At 44.8% G+C, this 22,500-nt stretch overlaps 1 protein-coding gene and 1 long non-coding RNA gene across 6 annotated transcripts; one reads left to right on the forward strand and one right to left on the reverse strand.

Moving 5' to 3' along the window:
- Window positions 1–7,240: 7,240 nt before the first annotated feature.
- On the reverse strand, window positions 7,241–18,009 carry LOC104014648 (WD repeat and coiled-coil-containing protein). 5 transcript variants are annotated; one of them, XM_087777123.1, is made up of 5 exons: window positions 17,894–18,009; window positions 17,371–17,446; window positions 12,807–14,688; window positions 10,002–10,119; window positions 7,241–7,867 (listed from the first exon to the last, which is right to left on the reverse strand). In XM_087777123.1, exons 3-5 carry the CDS (start codon window positions 14,667–14,669, stop codon window positions 7,596–7,598), a joined length of 2,253 nt encoding a protein of 750 aa, XP_087633249.1. In that variant the 5' UTR covers window positions 14,670–14,688; window positions 17,371–17,446; window positions 17,894–18,009; the 3' UTR covers window positions 7,241–7,595. The 5 variants fall into 5 exon arrangements, 4 of the variants coding, with proteins under 4 accessions (XP_087633249.1, XP_087633250.1, XP_087633251.1 ...); XM_087777124.1 differs by having other exon boundaries at window positions 17,856–17,986; XM_087777125.1 differs by lacking the exon at window positions 17,894–18,009 and adding an exon at window positions 17,839–17,889.
- A 156-nt stretch (window positions 18,010–18,165) lies between these two features.
- LOC148053492 (uncharacterized) lies at window positions 18,166–21,360 on the forward strand. The gene is made up of 3 exons (XR_015708346.1): window positions 18,166–19,386; window positions 20,240–20,376; window positions 21,252–21,360. It is a non-coding gene; the product is annotated as an uncharacterized LOC148053492 (long non-coding RNA).
- The last annotated feature ends 1,140 nt before the right edge of the window (window positions 21,361–22,500 follow it).

A 22,500-nucleotide genomic window follows, 5' to 3' on the forward strand; every position in this document is an offset into this window, starting at 1 on the left:
CTTTGCTGATGGACGTGGAATCATCTACATTCAGCAAAGGATCAAAAGGATTTCTTTGCACCTTGGTATTCTCCATCATGGACTGTCCTCTCTGTTTTACCTAGAGGATGTTTTCACCTGCCTCGGGCCAACTCGGGCCACCAGCTTGTCATCATGATGATGGAACCAGGTTTACACGGGCTGAGAAGTTTATTTCCAAATCAGCTGCAGCCCACGAGGAAGTATTTCCCTTGTGTTTCCAAAACAAACTCACCCTTTGGCCACCTTTAAAGTCATTGAGGAGAATCTGAACATTTGCCACATCCAGCAGCTTCAACAAGTCCGCCAGTGCTGGCCATGTCGGATTGTGAGTCTCGGTGCACAGGCGTACCTGCTAACATCAGGGTGGGATGAAAGCAAAACTGTAGCCACCTCCAGACTCCTGGCAAAGTCTCAGCTGTGCTGGGCTGGCCAGGCAGAGAGAATGGGCAACTCCAGAATTCCCAAAGCGACCTGCTGGGGTGAGAGAAGAGCCACAGGACAAGCAAGCTCCCTTAAAACACCTTGCAATCCTCTCCTAAGGGCTCTTGGATTGACATCGATGACTGGGCAGAAAGATGTTGTATGCGGAGATCCGAATGCCACATGCAGAGCAGAAGAGACTCGGCATCAGTTAACACTTTCTGGTTACCAGATATTCATGCGCTCAGCTTGTCCCTCCCTGATTCCCTGCCTGAGCCCGTGTTCGTATAAAAGCAGATCAATGGAAAAAAGCACCAACTTGACACAAGAGACGATCAGGGACTGCAGCAAACAGGGTGGAACTGCTGTGCCGGAAGATTCCTGGGAACTGGACAGTCAGCAGAAGCAATGTTATAAAAGCTAAGAAAGACGTATCTTAATTATTCTGGCTGTGCAACTGAAATACGAGGAGCTTGATAGAGGGCACAGGTAGAAAACATGCTGGGATGTCGGCACTGTCCATGTCATGGCACAGAGGGAACGTGTTTTCGTCCCGGCGCTGTGAGTACCGACTGCAGGCTTGGTGGCTGTGGACAGCAAGAAGCCAATTAGGAAACGCACGATAGACCCGCTCTAATTAACGAGGAGGACCAGTAGGCGAGCGTAGGGTGTAACGCACAAGGAACTCCCCCAAGATACACAAAGGGAACCGGAGTTCAATCTTTCTTTTCCTTCACCTTTCTGTTCAGCCCCCCGCGTTCTCTCGGGTTGCCAGCAGACAGTATTCCACTTGTTGCCCCCAGGGTGGGCCTGAGTAAAGGAAACTGTACGATAAATCCAGGACTGAGACACACCGCAGGGCAGGGTGAGTTAATCCAGAAATTAACTGAAGCTGGACGTAGTTTTGGAGGAGTCAGTGGTGGCACTTGGTGAACACTGGCGTGCCTGTGGCCCCCACTCGGGTGGTTGCTCAGGGTCCCTGGAGAGCCAGATGTCCCTGGAGAGGGAATCAAGACTACTAGGAAAGACAGACTTGGATCTCATGGGACAAACCGGGGACAGAGTAGGCAACAGGTTTAATCCATCAAACCCAGTTTGTGCTGGGCATAGACCGCTACTGGAAGATGATTCTTCCCACCACCAGCTGGGGTTGGAATCCCCCCCCAAAAAAGCAGCTGCTAGTGGTAAAGGAAGCACAGCACCTGCCCGTGTTAGAAGAAATAGGATGGAGGAAAAAAACCCCTCGCTTTCCAACTTGCTCCTGTACCTCTCTGCTTTTCCTCTCCACTCGTTTCATTTGGAAAACTGACAGCTGGTAGCTGAGGATGAATGATTTGATTTGCTCCTAAAGCATAACATTCCCACCGGGGATAAAGCAATGGAACACGCCGGGACTTTGGCAGCAAAAGCTATACTTTGTTTTTAAGGTTTCTGGCTTCAAGAAGCTTTGAATTTTTTTGTCTTTGATGCCTGGTTGTGAGAAGCCATTTACTCGGTGTTGAGCTCTTGCATTCTGCAGAATGGAAGAGCCAAGGATCTTTGGATGAGATGATTTCTCATCTACTGGTCTACGTGGTGGTTGCCACTGGGCTTTGGGGCTTTGGCTTTCTTCCCTTTCCTTCCCCCTTGCTAACAAGACAGCAACAAACAATAAGAAAAAAGAAAAATCATAGGTGCTGACAGTAAGTAAAACCATCCGAGACGAATTTCAGAACACCTGAGAAAAGGTGTTTTTTCCTGAAAACGACAAAAGGGATTTTTTTAAACTGAAAGCAAACCTCGGTGCAGCTCAGTGCCTTTTAACTGCAACCGCTCAGCAGTGGCTCAGTGGCCATGGGAACAGTAGGACCGGAGTCTCGTGCTACTGGGAGAAACTTCGGAGAGAGGTTCCCAGCAGAGCCACCAACAAAGCTGCCCCAAGGACAGCTGACCAACGTAAAGGAGACATCATCCCTCGAGGCTTCAAATGATGGCTTAAAAACTCCCACAGCACCTTTTCAATGCCGTTAATTTAGTCTCCAACTTAACGCTCGCCAGCAGCCAGAGGACTACCCTGAGCGCAGACCTCAAGTAGAGGCAGGCGTTAGGGCTCTGAGTGAAGATGGTTATCGGCTCCCGAACTTCACCCAAGCGTCTGGCTGACCTCATGGGAGACCCCGGCTCCGAGATTCCTGCTGAACTGTGGACCTTCCTTGGGAAGCTGCTGTGAAAGGGGACGGTCCTCCGTTGTCCAGTCGCCATCGGCGCTCAGTGCTCCTGCTGGCTGTTCATGAGCGTTGTACGTATGAAGAACGTGATAACGCTGAAAGAAATTCCAGATGCGTTCCATGGAGCATATGGATAATACCTGTAATTAGAAGGTATATTAGAAGTAATAAGCTATTAACTACATGTGACAATTAGACACATTATATACAATGACCATATTAGTGTACAACCAGCATAGCAATGTGTAGATCTGAAAACGTGCTTATGAGGAAACTCACATTATCCCAGGCTAATTCGTTTTTGTGACATTGAAATGGTAGTTTTATTGTACCTTTTTATTTTAATAAGGTTTAATTGATAGAGTCACATTGCAAGTTCTTTTAGTGGTTGCTTTTAGACCTAAAGATGCAACGGATAAGAGGACATTCACATTATTTTCTGGTTTATGAATGCTAATTCATCTTTTAAAGTTTGGGGACGTTATAAACACAATAGAAGTCTCTGATTTGAGATGAAAAAGATTCATTTAAGGTTTTCTCTTTTTCAAAGGCACTGAGAGCACAGACTTTCTTTGTACGGATTTGAACAAGAGCCACATTCAATCAAGAACCATCAGAAGTTTCAGTAAAAGAAAATGAAATGAAAAGTCAATACATGAAAATAAGGTCTTTAATAACATTTCATCAAAGAGATTTTGAAAACCATTAGCTGTGCATTTCTGGCCATAAACCCAAGTGTAACAACATCTCTCTCTTCAAGATCAAGGGAAATTCCAGCAAGTGCTTTTTATGCCCCGTTGCATACGTGTCCCCATCCCCAAGCTTACGCACGTCAGACACGCGGTTCCTCATCGTCACGGTATCAACTTGTAGCGTCTCCAACTGTGGACACAGGGAAATTGGCCACAATGAAAACCGAGCTCAGAAAAAGACTGAAAACCAGGTGAATTAGGAACTCTGCTTCAAACGCAACTCCCAGACCTCGTGCTTTCACACAGCAGGAGCGAGCCTGAAGCCGTCCTGAAGGTAAATAAAAATGCACACGAGTAGGAAAATGGCTCTAATCAGTTTTGCACTAGTTTCTTCACTCTTTTTTCGGATGAGAGGTGTTAATTAAAACAAAGTTTAAAATCTCTAAGGTTTTGTGTATGTGTGGGTGGGTTTTTTAATGTAATCTTTTCTATCCCTTTTGATAAACTGTCTGGAAGGAGTAAGCTGGTTAGCCCACTAAATTTATTCATAAATAATACTTGGTACACTTGTAGCATTACGCCTCACATAACCAATACACAAGGTTATTATTAACCATACTACAGGTCAGCTGAAACAGAAAAAGTACTTAATTTACTGACGGTATCTTAGCAGGAGAGCAACAGCCTTAGTTGCAGATTCTGCTCGTTCCTGCCCCCGGCCCCCTGCGTTAGACCATGGTGACTTCCAGCTGCTTGCACATCCCTCTCCGAAGTCTTCCGCATTGAAAAGTGAAGGCTCGTTACCGTTAGTGTTATGCTTGATACATCTTCACCGGTGTGGGCCTTCGTTTGACGTTCAGCTCTGGTGCAGACCAACCCATACACTTAGAAATGACTTCTTGATTAGAAATAAGCAATTCTCTTAATGTAAGCATTTAATTCTTCTGAGATAGGGTCACAAAAATGATCAGAGGGCTGGAACACCTCTGCTATGAGCAAAGGCTGAAAGAGCTGGGGTTGTTCAGCCTGGAGAAGAGAAGGCTGCGGGAAGACCTTATTGCAGCCTTTCAATACTTAAAGGGGGCCTACAAGAAAGATGGGGACAGACTTTTTAGCAAGGCCTGCTGGGACAGGACAAGGGGTAATGGTTTTACACTAAAGGAGGGTAGATTTAGACTAGGTATAAGGAAAAAAATTTTCACACTGAGGGTGGTGAGGCACTGAAACGGGTTGCCCAGAGAGGTGGTAGATGCCCCATCCTTGGAAACATTCAAGGCCAGGCTGGATGGGGCTCTGAGCAACCTGATCTGGTTGTAGATGTCCCTGCCTATTGCAGGGGGGATGGACTGGATGACCTTTAAAGGTCCCTTCCATCCCAAAGCATTCTGTGATTCTGTGATTCCTAGGATTATATTTCAAATGCAGTAATTGTCCACATGCACATAACACACCATGAAGAACCAGCATAACCCCTTGACCAAACTGTGAACAGCTTCGAGTGGGTGACTTGCACTTGCTGGGTCTGCTCTGGTTGCCCAACACGGCAATGCCCTGTGCATGTCCAGCTCCCGGTGCTCTCCTGCGGAGCGGGGAGAGTCCTACAACTCTGCCTGGTGCAACCTGAGACTGAACACGCTTCTGGTGGGAGGCACTGTCTTTCATCAATCTAGAAATAATACAAATAAATAGATAATAATTCCAAAAGAAGCAGCTAATTTTTATACACTCTTTGGCTGCATAATCATAGAATCATAAAATCACAGAATCATAGAATCGTTAAGGTTGGAAAAGACCCTTAAGATCATTGAGTCCAACCGTTAACCTATCACTGCCAAGCCCACCACTAAACCATGTCCTCAAGCACCACATCTACCCGGCTTTTAAATACCTCCAGGGTTGGGGACTCAACCACTTCCCTGGGCAGCCTGTGCTGGTGCCTGACTGCCCTTTCAGTGAAGAATTTTTTCCTAATATCCAACCTAAACTTCCCCTGGCACAGCTTGAGGCTGTTTCCTCTTGTCCTATCGCTTGTTACTTGGGAGAAGAGGCCGAGCCCCACCTCGCTATAATGAAATTATAGAAGCAGTACTTGAAGCACGTGCAAGTCAAGGCACCCTCTCGGGGTGAACGGGCCAGCTGGGGTGGCAGAGGTTTCCTGCAGAGCCAAGAGCTCTCAGCCCTAACCCTCTCCTCCCACGGGGCATTGAAACCAGGAATGGGCATGAAAAAGGACTGTTGGGGGCCGGGAGGGACCGCGGGCCATCCTCGGCGTCCAGCTGCTTTGAGCAGGCACCCAGTGCTGAGGCTCCGGATTCAATGACTTTCGGTAAGAGCAAGGGTGATCCTGGGCCGGCTGCTGATCAAACAGCAGCAACACCTGAGACCAGGCGCTTGTTACGTACAGGGTGAAGCCCACAACCACCAAATTATTTTACCTGTTTTCCTCCTCCCCTGATCATCAGAAGCTGTTAACTTCTAGTGGCACCACACACCACCGAGTGCTCTTTGCAGCTTTCACTAGTGTTGTATCTTTAATACTGTATTTTGTGGGCAGAAGATTTTTTTTTGACAGTGGCTACAGGCAATAAAAAAGAGGTTACATTAGTCCTGAGACAGCAGCTCCAGTTCTATAATCTCATCACTTGATTCCTTCTCAGGCAGTAAGTGCCACTGCGAAAGCCTGATAAACTGCTTAATGTTATCATGTTTTAATTTTGTGGGTAGCAAGCTTGGATTACTGTCTTTTCAGTGCTGCAATCCACGTTACATAAACCTGTGCTGTTTTCTAAATTCACCTTTGTGTTTTCTCTCTCTCTCACTGCAAAAGCCCATAGAACATTTTCTGCTGTCAGCCTTTAACTTGGGTGCTCTCAAGGTGATGGGTTATTGGACTATGAAAATTAAAACATGTATTGAAGGCAATACCATTAATATTAACAGGATTGTTTCAAAGACAACAGGGAAAAAGTTCAATACGAAGACAAGAGATGTTTACAGTGTTAACTAGCAAATGTTTAGTTACTCAAATGTAACCAAAGTCACTTAATGCCTGTAACGATGTCCTGGGTCTGGCTGGGACGGGGTTACTTTTCTTGACAGCAGCCCGTACGGTGCCTTGGGTCTGTGATGGCACGGCGCGGGTACGGCAGGGCGCGTTGGCTCTGCTGAGCAGCATCAGGGCTCTTCTCCCTGCTCTCTCCCACCGGTGAGGAGGCTGCGGATGCCCAAGGAGCTGGGAGGGACGCAGCCGGGAGAGCTGACCCCAGCTGACCAAAGGGATATCCCATACCATATGACGTCATGCTCAGCAATAAAAGTTGCGAAAGGGGAGAACATTCAGAGTTACGGCGCTCATTTTCCCCAGGAACTGTTACATGCGATGAAGCCTTGCGTTCCCACAAGCTGCTGAACATCTGCCTGCCAACAGGACGTACTGATTAAACTCCTTATTTCGCTTCACTTGCACACACAGCTTCTGCTTTACCTATTAAACTATCTTTATCTCAACCCGTCAGCTGTTCTGGCTTTTGCCCTTCCAGTTCTCTCCCCCGTCCTGCACGGGGGAGCGAGTGAGCGGCTGGGTGGGGGCTCAGCTGCCAGATGGGTTCAACCCCCTGCAGAAGACGGCAGACCTGGCAGCCATGTCCCCAGATCCACACAGCGAAGCACGCACAGAGCCACTACTGCTGGGCACAGAGGGGAAAAAGGCCTTGCTTCCACACACTCTGGCCATTCCACACGATCGTACTTTGTCCCAAATTCGATATGCCTGAAGCAGTGCTTACACCCTGAGTAACACCACTGCAAACACACGTGCGCTTCTGCAGGCACTATTTCTAAATTACAAATAACAGCATAATATTTCAGGCTTTGACAGAAGGGAGGACACGGGGGACAACGCAGCGTTTTCAAGGATTTATTTATTACGCAAGTTTACTATCATCTAAAAACACCAACATATTAAAGACCAAGATGGAAATGTTAGCTCGGAAGCTTGTAAGAACGCGTGTTTCCAAGCACGGATACAAAGACCTGGTCTATACTGCACGAGGCATATTTAAAAAACACTGCTCACTATAAAAAAATGTTAATGTTTCCAAGGATCAAATAAATAATTTACAGTGATATGCAACCAAAAAATTATGGAAATCCAACAGAGATTTGAGACAGACCATTGTTTAGAATTCGCAGTCCTACACAGTAAATTTAAAAGTCTCCCGTCGTAAGACAGGCATTACAAAATCACTGTCGAAAACTACATTTTACTGCTGGGCTGTTCTGAAGGACTGCTGCTGTCTAAAGGCTTGGAGGAGCAGTCTCTGAGGACTTCCAAAGAACTCGTGATGTCCAGACTTTCGGAAGACGCGGGCCTACACCCTTCCGTAGAACTGATGATGTCCAAAGTTTTGGAAGACCGGGCGCTGTAGCCTTTCGTGCTGGCGTCTCTCACGACTATCTCCTGCCTGGATGTAAACATCAACGGAACAAAGCCCTCGCTGTCCGCCGTGAGAACAATCCAGGATGAACCTGTGAAGACACATAAATGCTTGTTTGTGAGTTTTCCTGTAATTAGGTATGTTTAAGGTATAAAACATATTCCTTCTAAAACTGAAGTTAAATGCTTCTGTATGTTTACAGTTTTTCTAGGAAAAAAAATATTACGGGGGGATACAGGTTGTATAACCTCAAAACTAAAGGACAGTGAACGACTATGCGAAACAGCTTTCTGACCGATTTTGCCACTAGGAGATGAGACTGTAATAAATGCACGCTTCAAATAAGGAGGAGGAATGAATCTCTGAACAGAGTTTGTAAGCACCCAGACTTGTTTTTAATTAGGTATTCATAAGCTACTTCACAGTGCTTCAGCTGTGCAGATACTGTAAAAAGCAGAATTTATTAAAAGACAAATTAATAGCATAAAAACAATTTAGAAACTGCTTCTATTATGTAATTTCAATATAATTAATTCCAATAAATAGAAGGAAGAAATACTGTACTACACTGTACAAACCCCATGTCTCTGGTCCATTTGCTATGGACTTCACATCATCATTAGCATTATTTTTACAATTTGAAATCATTTCCTGAATCCGAAACACTGACTCCTACCAATTCGTATAACTCAGAAAATGTTCATACTTGTATCTGTTAAGCTGACGGAGAAATAAAATAGAGCTCGTGGGGGGTGAGGGAATTCAGAGAAACATTTCCAGCTGTTGGCCCATTTACATTACGTAACTTCATGTCACAAGTAAGGTCACGAGAAGATTGGAGCTTAAAAGCACGCAATCCTTTAATTTTTGGCTTAATATCTCATTTGGACCAAACTTTAAAATCAGTACAATTCAGGAATTTGAAATTACCATTCCTACTTGGCCCATTGATCGAGTAATATTTGTAAAATTAATAAAGAAACCTACCGCAACACTGTTTGCTTTTAAAATCTACCTAGTAAGGCTAGTCGTATGCATGACAATTACTCATTCCTGGGCAACCAATTCTGTTAAGTTTACATTTTTAAGCTAAAAATGAGAAGTCAAAACTAACGCAGGTAATGGGGACATTGTTCTTGCCAGAAAGGGAAGCTGTTCAAGTCTTATAGCTCAAAATAAAATTCCAGTCTGAAAAATGAAGAGATCAGTATCTACAAAGCTGCCCGCTGTTACACTGGGTACTTCATACGTTTCTGAGCTGTGCCACAAGAAGATTAAAATAGTCACTGTGTTTCAGTGCAGGAACTGATCCTGCAATAGGAAAACTGCTACACTAATGTAAGATAGCGGTAAGAACCTTTTCAAGATTCAATTGCTAGTGAATTAGCCGACTCAAGTTGTATCTAGGTATTGGCATACTAAACATATTCCAACAACTACTTAAAGAAAAATAAAACTTGCGCAATGGTAAGAACAGCAGCCTTCGGGCTTTGGGGCAGTTGCTCAGCAATCTGCAAGCAGGCAGAGAGCAGACGCGGTAGGCAAGTAGCTGGAATACAGCACAGAGGGTGTACAGAGAGCACCTGTAGCGGCGAGAGATCCTACCCCAGAAGTGTGGTTTCTACCTTTGCCAAAAGTAAGACGCTTAGAACTGACAGGGAGGCAGACACACAGGATGGGCACGGGATGAACGGGTACCAGCAGGGAAGACCACAGCAATAAGAACGGTAGTTTTCCTCACAGCAAAAACTGAAGTGAAAGGCACTCCTAAAATTTAGAGAGCTACTTTTGTGTTTATAAAAACCTACAGGATTTCTTAAAGGAGACCAGATGCTGGAACTACAGATTAAACTATAGAAAACTGTATTCCAAAACTCCCAGTCAACTCCAGCCTCCTCATTACTCAGACTTCTCTGTTTAGAGTAGCTGAAAACATAAATAAAATACCGGGTGACAGTAGTTTTCCTGTATAACTAGCTACTTGATAAGGGGGTATCAATACGTAAAAGTTTGCTCATTTTTCTTTTATCATGTTAAGATTCTTCTCAGTAAAAGCCCAGAGAAGAATCTTTATGTTATAAAACAAATGAGCAAACTTTATTAATAATCTTTCATGATTTATTCCTTGGGTTTTTTCCCAGATGGGATTATGCATATTGTTACTGCTCCCTGAGAACATTCTCGTGTGTTTCAAGTGTTTGTGTTATTGGATAATTACAACATACCATGTTGCATTTCTACAAGAGAGAGATTGAATATCTGCTGGACTATATTTAGATGGAGTTTACCACCACAAAGAATAACAGCTCGTCTTTCATCTGAATCACTTCTGGAAAGCTGCTTCTGTAAATTCAAGAAAGAATCATTAGGTACTGTGATGTCAAAATGGCATTAATCAGAACAGGATCACAGACATGCCTTCAACTACAGCGTTTGCAGAAAGTCGGATGCTACGTACATTCATTCAGACCCATTTGCAAGATTTATACTTTAAAGTCTCAGCTCTCAAAGAGATGATCTGTGAGTGACAGCAGCAAGTAACGGTGCTAATTCAGCATGTGTCAGAACAACAGGAGAGGAACTTGCACGCTGCTGCTGAAGAAACCGTGACCTTCATCCACAGCGCAATCCTGACTCTCGCCCTACCACCGGTGAGGAGCACTTTCCTGGGGAGTCTGTAAAGCTGCAGGTTTTCCATCCTCCCCCCCGCCCTGAGCCACAGCTTAAGAATAGGTGAGAACTCCTGCCCCTGGATGTCTGGGACGAGGAACAGACTAAAAAATCAGAAGGGCTTGTTTGTCTCACCTCTGACCATCACTGCCCCAAGCCTTAAAATCCAAAAAGCGTCTTCAAAGAACATCCCCCACGGGGCAGAGCAAAGCATTTTTTAAATCTGCAAAAGATCAGCTGTTACCAAAACTACAAACTGTGTCTTTGCATACAATAAAATTCACCCAACCACGTCACTTCCCAGGGAAGCCCTGATAACATCCCTGGGTCATGACAAAACCACGATAAAGCACGTTCTGACTCCTTTTCCATGCCGCGGACGGGGCCAGCCCTCCGCAAGGAGGGCGTACGGTGGAGGGGAGGCTGGAGATGCACGCATGCCCTTTGCCCCCTGCGCTGACAAACTCTGCCCTCTCAAAGACACTGCTTATTTGGGACATTTTGGGTTTCCTCAACATTTTGTAAAATACAGCTAATGACTTGGCCAGTAGAGAAACAATCAGGGCTCAGCACACAAGGTGAGGATCCCTGTTCGCCCGTTAATGATTTCTGAATCAAATATACTCTGACGGAAGTTAAAACACAGCATTTTGTGCCAGACTTTACAATGTCACTTGTAATTCAAAAGTCAAATGCTTTTCTTGCTACAAATCATCTGTGATCAAAATATGGAGGCAAAATTGTGGCATTACTTCAATTTGCGGAGCACCCCCCGCAGGTGTAGCTAATCCGGCTCTTGGAACACCAAGACAAGCCGATATGTAACTCAGTTTCAAACTATATGTAGAAAGAGAGCCAAATATAAAAACGTAACAAAAATTCGTGCTACCTCAAATTACAGTAGCTTCTAAGCAAACACCTCAGATAAACGAGACACTAGACGTGCTGAGGGAAACTTTCACTTTTCAGAGTAATGTCCCATATAGATTTAAGAGAACTAGAAATATTAGAGTTATTACAATTATTAAATGTTTACAATGGAGAACAGTGAAGAGTGAGGGAATATCATCTAGGACCTAAGAGTTCGATGCTACAAAAGTTGAGAATAATTTTTTTTTGCAATAATAAAGCTGAAAAATAAGAGCTTACTGAAAGGAGAATGGCAGTTTAAACAACTTTGAATATTGACTAAGGTTTATTAATCTGAATTCTAGAAGAGACCTAGTAGATTTGTGCCATGTTTTGATAATCGGGTAACTTACACTTTCTAGCATGAGATTTGGAAGTGCCTTCTTTCAGCCAAGGAAAGTGTCTTTCACATGAAATTTGATTTTAAATCCCTTTTTAAGCTATGTTAATGGTATTATCTATTGTGTCCCTAAGGGGTCTCTTTCCTTCTCAGATGGTGCTCTCACTTCTAATTAGCAACATTATGGTTTCAGAGCCAAAGCATTTTTCTTTTTTTGTTTCAGTGTCCATTATTTTAGTTGTCCTCGCAGAAGGACGTGAGATTGACACCAATTCCCATACATGGAAATGTTCACTTGTCTAAATATCTAACCAGGCAGCTTCAGGAGTTGCCTAGGAAAACCATTACCTTCCTAGAACTTCAGACAAGTCTTTAATTCTGCGACCGAAGCGTCAGGCGTGGGTTCTCTGGAGTCCCACAGCCTCTGTGCAGAAGGAGCAGGTACGCCGGCGGGGGCAGAGCCGACGAGCTCGGACCAGCGCGAGGTGGGGACAGGGAGCTGCACGTTCCCAAATACGACATCGCTTTAAAAACACCGAACGCCTGCAGAGTAATGGGACTTGTAACATTAGTCCCACCTACAGGAACAGGATGGAAATCTAATCCTACCGACCATTACACGATCATGGTCGTCTTTTTCCAGAAATGCTCTGTTTTTACCACTGGTATAAATAGCTGTGCGAGAATGAAAGCACTACTACAGCGCCCATCTGAAATGGCAGTAATTTTAGATCCATTAGTTTAAGTTTAGTTTAAAAAATTATCTGAAATATATCCCTCATTCTATCTCCCATCAAAGAAAAATAAAAATACACAGTTTTAGAAGAACTGTAAATAAAGACTGAGATGCAATTAGAGGAGGAGTAGGGAAGAAGGACAACAAAACCAAGCCGGGCTTACGTAAAGCCTAAATAAGTCTAAAGAAGACTCCAATCGGATTCATCTGCATGCGGCGAGATCATTCATATGTACCGAATTTGCACATACTAAACGTTCATAGGATGTCATCCTTTCTGTGTGTAATCTGACAAGAGTTCGTGTTTTAAATGCATACAAAGAACATACACCCATAAACAGAGTTTATCATTAAGGCTTCCAATATTAAAATTACCTGGCAGGTGATGTTAATAAAAGAGGGTTCCTGAGAAGATGGGTACACTGGAAGATTTCTCTTCCCAGATTTTAGCAGCTCAGTTAATTCACAGAGATGATGCTGTAATTCTGTGAAGTTACCAGACAGTTTTTCTACATTTTTCGAAAAGTAATTCGCCTCCTTTTCACTTAATAGGTTATTCTTGTAAGAATTTGGTGTTTTGGAAGCTGCATCTGCCTGCCTTTTTGGAGATGCTGGCTTGTTAGAAAACGCCAGCGACGCCGCAGACAGTGCCACAGTCCGATTAACTGGTTCGGTATCGAGAGGCTCAACAGCTGGAGGAAAATTCATGGAAGTCTTTTTATCTTTGAGGTCACTCATGTTCAACAACAAGCTTTGTTCATAAACAGGACTCTTAATTTCTTCAATGAGTTTCCTTCTGCTGGTAGGGGACTGAACGGCAGCACGATCTGGTATCAAGAGTCCACGGCTGAGAGGGGGAACATCTGTAGAGAGATCATGAGGTATGTTCGAAAGGTTCAAACTGGAGCTCCCGTTAACTGGTGCAGATGTGGAAGGACCCATTTCAAATATTAGTTCCTTAATCATCAATCGGATCATGTACTTGTCCGATCTTGAAGAAGGAAGAAATGCAGGGTCAGTGAATTTTTGTCTTCCAACCAGTATCAGTAACAATTTATTGGTCAAGAAACACAAACCCTTTGGTTTCTCATTTTTCTCCAGCTGAATTTGTTGAATATTGGGTAAATTGGATGAAGTCAGTGAATAGACTAAAATAACGTTACACGTATTGGAGGCAACCGATACAGTTTGAGTCTTGGGGTCAAAAGCCATTATATCTGGAACCAGAATGCCTGGGATGCTAACTTTTTTGGTAGAGGTAACCTTTCTTTCAAAAGTCACCAAGATGAGATGTGAAGAATCTTGGCCACTTCCCGTCAGGTAGTCCTTGGGCCTCAGATGAAGAAGAGGGCTGGAATCAGCACCCTGCTTGCTAGAAAGTATGTGCGTTAGATCCACGGGAGATGTAAGAACAGACAAGGGCTTCTCAGACTCCAGTGATTTTTTCCCCCCGTCCATGGAATACTCTTCCTCACCGCACAGGCTGGACTGCGAGGGGAAGGACTCTGTTTCAATGCTCGCCGGAACTTCAAACGCAACACCAGCATTTAAGCCACAGATCTTGTCTAGGGGAAGCTCGGTGGCAACAGCAACTTGGAAATTCAGAGTAGCTTCCACAGCACAGATGTAGCCTCCCACATCAAAGATTGGGCAAAAAGAACAAGCATTCAGTGTTTTCTGAGCATCATCCCAAATATAAGAATGAAGGGCACTGCCTACTCCCACGACTAAGCGACTGCCTTCCTTTGTCCAACAAGCGCAGTGGATGAGACCGCTGCCTTTGATATCTGCTTTAATTCTGGAGTTGTTGAGATGAACAGAGTGTAAGACGGAGGCATCCCGTGTAGTTAGCACAGCCAAGATCTCCTTCTTCGGATGCCACACGCAGCCTTGGGGGAGCACTGGAAACGGCTCGCTGATGTCGCATATCTGAGAAACTAAGAGCTTATTTCTTTCTGTAACATTAAAACAGAGCTGCCAAATGGTGATATGCTTTTTATGTTGAACAGCGAGCAGGGCTGGGGCATCGGGGGGACACGGGCCCCAGTAGAGTCCATGGACATGTTCAAACTGACCGACAACACTCGAGTCACCAAATTTTGGTTCTCCATTATGGAGGTGTAAAGCAGTCAGTATCACCTGTTTCCCATCTGTCCAGGCAATACCATGCACAGGGTGAATTGCTTGGTATAAGGCATTAAGGCCAGTTCTCAGAAGCTTCGCCTTTCCTAGCTCCATGATTTTTAATGCGAGACATCTAAACAGATTAGAATGAAAAGAAAAAAAAAAAATTATTGTAGAGGACAGAGGACAATACCTGTACGATTATTCAGCTTATGGCCCTGCCAATGCTAGACTCCTCCTTCCAGTGAAGTCAATGGACACATAATGTTCATCTATGCTTAATCCCCAACCCTAGAGATTTTTGTTCATGATGTTCCCACAGTGAAATGCAATTTTAAGAGAAAGAAACTGCTGTTTACATAGGCTTAGTCTCCTGCATTTTCATCACAAGACCAGTCCTTTCATTCTAATCGACAGGTTGCTGCTTCTCAGAATATTTTCAAATGACTTCAGTATTAAAAATTTTCAAAATATTGCCTCTCGCTCTCAGCTTCATGGACCATCTGTGATCAGATAAAGTAATCCCTTACAAGTATAACCGAGCATTAATGTATTATCTATAAATCTGATCCTGTATTAAGTGGGTGAGAATGAGACATTTGTACGGTTATTCCAGAAAGCTCTCTAAAAAGGCAAATATAACTTTGGAGAAAGTTAGGATCAAAGCAGATTTTTCTGAGGAAATGAATGAGAAAAGAATTTAAAAGAACTTAGGAAGGGACAGACCCATCTACCTCAGGCACGAGCCAAACTACGATAGCATATGAATGCCTCAATCTTCAACATCTTCTCATGCAGTGATTATTTTTTTTTTCTTTTCCTAAGTGATTCAGCACCTTTTTGTCAAAGCTTGCAAACCACCTTGTAGCTCACTACTGTTTGTTGGGTAGAAGGGATGAAAGTAGTAGGCAGCTGACGATGCCTGCAGACTGGTATTTCCACGTGCCTGAATATCCATACGAAAATATACGTACATTTTTAAATGTGTTTTTTTTTTAATATCTGCAGTAATCCTGAGGACATTTTTATCATTTGGATATTGCTTTAGGAGTACTTATTTTCATAGTGTCCTGTGAAGTAGAAATTATTGTTTCATAGGTAGGAAACACCACTGCAGAAAACCTTCATTCCACTATTTTTGAAAAATAGGTGACATGATTTGCCTGATGTCTCAAGAGAAGCTTTCTCTACATAACATAACAGCTTCAAGAGGGAGAATGGGAAACTGCCAGCAATCATTATTCTCCGTAATCTGTAACCAGGTGTCTGGGACATCCAGAAGCCATATGCAAGGCACCAAAACTTCAGAAGGGTTCAGGATTTTACACATATTTCTAGTTTTTGAGCTGTGAGCAATCCCTACTCTGTGCACAGAAGGCAATTCAAAGGAATTGATGGTTTTCTCACTTAAGATTCTCTGTAGGATTTGGCTCAGCTGAAAAGCCATGGCACTGAATGAGTTGCAGCTTTAGTAGGAAACATGCAAAACAAGAAGGAAGTGTGCGAAAAAGTCAAACTGGAAGCGTTTATCATAATGTGCAGGGCCTGGCACTACTCGGTATTTTAATTTACTACTTGTGGATGATGCCAAACCTAGAGGAAGGGGATTGGAAGAATGGATTTCAGAGATTAAAATTCGATAGAAAAAGTTACGTTGGGATGATCAAGATAACTTCTTCTCAAACTAATAACAAGGGCAAAGTAATATACTTCGTAAAGAAAAAAAGAAAAAAAAAACCCACGGATATCTCTTCAGGAATAATTCCCTGGGTAGCAGAAGAGAAAAAAAGGATCTGGCTTACAGTGGATCACAAATTGAATACTTCAGTAATGTGAGACTGTTGCCAAATAAGACAGTATCATTCTGGAATGTTTTTAAGAGGGATGCCATACACAAGGGAGATAATTACCACATTTCCTCAGAGCTAACAGTATCTCCACTGGAGTACTGCATGTAGTTCTGGGTTTAACAGCCCAAGGATGATGGAAATGCTTAACAGAGCTCAGGGACCAGAGAAACATAAGAAGCGGGTTCACTCAGTTGGGAGATTGTGAGCGGAACCTTGCAAACACCCATCAGCCTGCTGACAAGGGAACACTGATCCATTGTTCTCCGGGTCTACTCTAGACAGTGCAAGGTAATAATCAGCTTAGTTTCAAGAAAGGAGATTTAGGTCAGCTATTAAGGAAAAATTCCAACTCTAAATCATAGCTAAGCATTGAAGCAGGTTACCTTGGGGAGGGGGAGAAGGGACTCTGTGAACTTCATAATTTATAATGAGGTTGTAGCGAGGTAGGGGTTGGTCTCTTCTCCCAAGTAACAAGCGACAGGATAAGAGGGAACGGCCTCAAGTTGCACCAGGAGTGGTTTAGATCGGATATTAGGAAAAATTTCTTCGCTGAAAGGGTAGTCAGGCACTGGCACAGGCTGCCCAGGGAAGTGGCTGAGTCCCCATCCCTGGAGGTATTTAAAAGACGGGTAGACGTGGTGCTCAAGGACATGGTTTAGTGGTGGACTTGGCAGTGCTGGGTTAACGGTTGGACTCGATGATCTCAAGGGTCTTTTCCAACCTAAATGATTCTATGATGTCTGTCAGGGAGAAGTTTAAGAACACTGGATCCTGCCTCATGGTAAAGGAGCACTCGAGATGATACTTCCCACTCAACTGCTCCACCACCTACCCGGCTCTCCTCTAAAGGCCAGTGTAACTGACCTCAACCGCGTGAAGCAACCGCCACTGGCAGGAAAATCAAAATATTAACTGTTCGTTCTTCAGTACGCCGAATCACAGGTGCACGGCTGGGCAATACTTACGAATGGAAGGGAGATGGTAAGGTGCCTCCTACGATACGGTAAGGTACTAAGCCTCCTGGCCCCTCTGGACAGGTTCCTGTGACACAAGAGACGTTTTACGCTATCCCCGGCGGACCTGGGAGAGCAAAAGCCTCCAGACCCCCGCCGGCCCTCGCCCTCCAGCCGCCGCGGCCTCGCCTCACCCCCTCGCACCCTCCCGGGCCCGGCAAAGGCCGGGCTCCCCTGGGGCAGGTGTCGCGCTGCCGCCACAGCCGTGCGGGCAGGCCGGGACGCTCGGTGGAAGACGGCGCCTGTCCCCAGCCCTCCCGGGCAGCCGCCGGGGCGCCGAGGAGACGAGGGCGGCCACGGCGGGGGGAAAGAGACAGCGCCCAAACCCGCCCGCCCGCGCCGCTTCCCCCGCGCCGCCAGCCGCCCGCACCAGCGACCCGCCGCTCCCTGCGCGGGCCCGCCCGCACCGATATTCCCCACCTCCCCCAGCGGCGCACCCGCTCCTTCTCCTCCCCGCCGCGGCCGGCAGCCTCACCCGCCCGGCGGCTCAGCCCGGCTCCGGTGGGGCGCTCCCCGCGGCCGTGCAGCGGGGCGCGGCGCTGAGCTGCGGCGGGCACCTCCCGCTCCCGCCCCGGCCCCGCCCCGCCCGGCCGCGAGGGGCGGGCAGCGGCGCTCTAGGCGGGCACGGCTGAGCTCTATGGCCCAGCAGGCGGTGCCTACAAGGGGCGGGCGCTAGAACTACAGCTCCCAGGAGGCCGCGGGACGGGGCGCGCGGGGAGAGCACGTGACTGCCTTGCACCCGCCGGTCCCGCGGGTGGCGCGAGCCGCCTCCTCACGGCGCCTCAGCGGCCGAGGCGGCCGGGACCGGTCCGGTCCCTCGCTTCGCGGCGGTCGCGTACCCTGCGCCACGTCCCACCCACGGCCCCCCGGCGCGGCCGCCTCCGTGCGGCTCCCGGTGAGGCCTGAGAAGGGGCCAGAGGAGAGAGGAGGCGCCTCGGGCGGGAGGACGTCGGGTCCCCAGCGGGGAGTATCCCGTCGTGAGGGGTGCCGGGCGGCTCAGGCAGCAGCAGTGTGGCTGACCCGGCCTTGCTGCCCCGGGTCGGTTCACCCCCGCTGCGGCCGGAGGGTGGTAGGATAGACAGCTCCTACGACCCGGCAGATACGACACTGGTCTGAGCGCGAAGCCTGCAGGTTTCAAGAGTTACTTGGATCCGTCTGCACAAGATAAAGATGCAAAATGAGAGATGTGCCTGCTTTGTGTTTCGGTTTTTTTGGTTTTTGTTTTTTTTTTCCCTTGGGAGGTCCCATTTAAGTGAAGAAAGCGCGGAAATACATAGAACTACTCCAATACAGCTTATTTGGCCCTGCTTTATTGCATCGGGCATAACTTCTTATAAGTCTCTAAGGCCTTTTTGACGTTAATTATATTACAAGACTGTGCCACTTTGTCACTGCTTAGTACTGCAGAGCAGTCGGATCATCAGTTTTTGAAACCCATACTTTTGATGGCATGTTGAAACACTGGAAAAGGTGCCTTAAAGAGCTGCCGAAGGTGTGAAAAAATGCTTGAAGTGGTTACAAGGTCAAATATCTAAGTAGCTCAAACTTAAAGAAAGAAGAACACTAGGTGGTGACTTGGCTATATTGCATGAGTGCCTTTACAGAGAAAAAAAAATCAGAACTGAAGAGTTCTTTAAGTTAGTGAAGGAAGGTTTAACAAGAGCCATGGATGAATTCAAGTACGTAAGACAGCTGTGGGTTTGATTGACCACTGGAAGAAACTACCAAGAGAGCAGATCCTCTGCGTGCATCTTCAAGTTAAAACTTGTTGACTTCCAGGGACATATTATTTAAATGCAGATTTTGCCTCAGTCACACACAAATTTCTGAGCTCAATAAATGGATTTTAGATTAAATTCAATGGCCTGTGGGATATAAGGTGAAATTCCATGTACTGTCTCTATCCAAAAATGCTCAACATCATTTGACTGTTTTACACCTGACAGGGCACCTGCAAGATACTGAAAGGTAGGCTGGTGTGTTTGAGGAGGCTGCAAGGAGCAAGAATTCTTTTACGTGATTATACGGGACGAGGTTTGTGGAAGGGAAATTCCTGCCTTTCAAATGGAAAGAAATTAGTTCCCAGGTTCCTTTGGAAGCTTGTTCAGCAATGGAGAAGTGGCCGTGGGATAGAGACCGGGGTGGCTAGAGGTGGAGAATAGGATTTGTTTGCACTGTTGTATTTTTTGAAGGGAAAGAGCATCTTTCTGCCAGCTTCAGGCACTTGGTGCTGTGAGTTGCCATAAATAAATAAATAAATAAACAGATTTGAGATAACAAATAGATTTCCAAGATTACATTTTTAGTTTAGAAAGATAAGCAGCAGACCCAAATGCCAACTTTTCTGTGTTGCTCCACAAATACAGACTCTCAGGTATGAGAATTTAGCAGAAAATGAGCAAACCTGGTTTTGCTTTCTCCTCTCTGTTTTCCTTTTTCTCTGTCGTTAACAGTGGACAGGGCGCAACTGTAGAGACAACAAACCAAAACTAGCCCAGAATTGAAAAGGAAATCTGAAAAACATTCCTGTAGAAATCTAGTCTTATGTTCACTATATGTGTTAATATACTCTCAGGCTTAGGGCCTTAGTATATTACGCCTCTCGGAGAGGTGAGCAGAGATGAGCCCTGCTTGAGAGATGACAATGACGATCATTTGATTTGCTCTTGTTCTTTTAGCTCTGGGCAGTACGCACTTAGAAGTTAGGAGAACGGAACCGCACTAGGAATTTCTGCTCTCTCTTGCCTGCGCCTGTGTGGCACCTGGTGGGTTGGTAAGGGTTGTGTTCCAGTTTTCCAGCTCAACTTCTTTCTCTCTACAGGATTGCATGTGCTTGAGCACACCACACTATATTACGGCAGTTATTGGCATAGAAGGTGCCTGAGGTCCTTCATCCTGTGCATGGCAGAGGGTTAAGACGGAGCCTGTGCTTTCAATCTCGTTCTCCCTATGGATAACGTAAGAGTGACCAAAAAATACACCTCCTAAGGCGCTAATGATATGCCCCGTGATTTTTTTAGATTGATGGTGATGCGGTTTGAAAGCGCTGTCAAGCCATCCATAAATAAGAAAACTTTTGGGGACGTGTTTCAGCCGTGAGGCTGGCCACGTAGCGTTTTTACTTGGTGCCTGTGAACCTGAGCCACCAGGGGACTTTGCTAGACAGTAAGAGTTTGCTGAGTATAATTTTATTCCTCTAATCTCACAAAGAATCTTGTTTAACAATAATGATTTCACATTTTTCTCTTCATATAAACTTAAATTGACCATCCATATTAATATACAGAAATAAACATTTAAAAATTGTTTTATCAGGTGGAGAGACCACAATTTAAGAATGTCTTAGAGGATACTTCCATATTAAATGCTTATTTTTGTTTCCTATGCCTATAATTATACAAGTATTTTTAAATACTTTAGTTTTCATCATGTAAATTCTCTTACATGTATAAATGCTAATTGAGTTCTACAAATGAACCGAAAATATCACCAAAGCTTGTAGTTATTTGCAGATCTGTAAAATACGGTCAGTTGTATAATATTTTGATTGAAATGGAATTGTCTCAGCCTTACCAGAGTGCCACGATGGTGTGTAGGTGGTTATTATTACACCTAGGTGTTTATTTCCATGTCCAACAGTGTGTATCTTATTTGTGTAACCATAGGCTGATTATTTCGCGATGTAGAACAGCATGAAAATCGCTGTAGGCTACTTGGCCAGCAGCCACTAGCCATGGCTAGTCACACAGCCATGATGTGCATAGCCACAGCAGTTATTTCTCAGTAGCTGTAATGCAAATAAACATCTCTTGTTTTCTTTCTTTTTTTTCCAGACTTTTCAAGCTGTTTACTGCTGATACATATGATGCGTCTGTTACTTCAGGGATTTAGATGATGCAGAACCCCTTAGGAGATGTATATAAGGTAGAAAGTGGGGCAAGGAAATTATGCAAGGAAAAGTGTTTAAAAAGCTGAAGTTACAGAAATCGTTTCCTATGGTTGCGCTCATTTAAAGCACACGTTTTGCCTTTTAAAAATACAGGCTTACATTGAGTCAGGCTTATCCTTAAACACTGAACAGTCTCACAAGTCTGTTCTCAGTCCCTCCACTGAGAACAGCTTTGCATCTTCATAACTTAATTTATTGTATCATTTGGGCGTCTGCCTTTCAAATTAGTTTGAAACACAACACGAATAAGTATATAGGACAGTCTGAGAAAGAAGTTATGAATGCGTGTTAGGGGGAAAGAATGGCAGGGAAAGAAGGTAAATGGATGTGATGGGGAGACGTGCTGTACAGTTATTATTTATGCACTCTAGATTTTTTTCTTTGCTCTTATTGAATTTGTACACATTCAAAGAACATAATGTTATAAGGAAAAAGAATAATTTCAAGATACTTCCTGTTAACTTTATAAGCATTTTTTTAAAAATATATTTAATCCAGGTTATGGACACTAGTGAATGAGCAAGTTGATCTCATTATCATATTTCTTAATGGGAAAACTTAATGAGGCACTGTCATGTAATTTAGACCCCTAAAATATGATGTGGTAAAGCCTAAGATCAGTAGCTAAAAGGTACGGATGTTTTATGCACTTTTTGTTATTAGATTAAAAATGTTTCTTCTTAATTTTGGGAGATGATTAGTCATAAAGATAATATAAGATGAGCAATTTTACAGAAAATTACCTAGACCCGAGTCAATGTCATGCTGTTAGAGGAAGGTAGACGTCGTTGTGGGATGTGTGAACAGGATCATTGTGCGCGAGACCGGAGCCTGTTCTGCTTGGCTGAGTCAGGCCAGAAGGGGTCACAGTGTTTCCACAGTGTAGGCAAAACTGAATTTTGTGCTCTGTAGCGCAAGGTCTTGCAGGGGGTTCCTTGTGGCTCCAGGCTGTGAGGAATGGAGAGGATCAGTGAAAATTTGGGCGATTAGGACAGGGACAAAGTGAGTGGTAATTACTGCTTCTCTCTGCAGCAGCAACTACCGCACCTCATCTCCTAAAGCAGCTCCCACTCCACGTCTCCGGAAGCCTGCCTTAGCAGGTTGGACTTCAGCAGGTCCAACACTTTGCTGGT

The sequence above is a fragment of the Nipponia nippon genome, unplaced genomic scaffold (assembly GCF_047370975.1).
Source record: "Nipponia nippon isolate SJK-2023a ecotype South Korea unplaced genomic scaffold, ASM4737097v1 scaffold_4, whole genome shotgun sequence".
NCBI lineage: Eukaryota > Metazoa > Chordata > Aves > Pelecaniformes > Threskiornithidae > Nipponia > Nipponia nippon.

Bases quoted from the DNA above. Each gene is read 5' to 3' on its own strand.
- LOC104014648 (XM_087777123.1), bottom strand. From the start codon at position 14,669: ATGGAGCTAGGAAAGGCGAAGCTTCTGAGAACTGGCCTTAATGCCTTA. The intron at 10,120-12,806 runs GTAATTTTAATA...TTGAATTTACAG, and splicing joins TTATTAACATCACCTGCCAG to AAGCAGCTTTCCAGAAGTGA. The intron at 7,868-10,001 runs GTATGTTGTAAT...GTGTCTTCACAG, and splicing joins TCTTGTAGAAATGCAACATG to GTTCATCCTGGATTGTTCTC.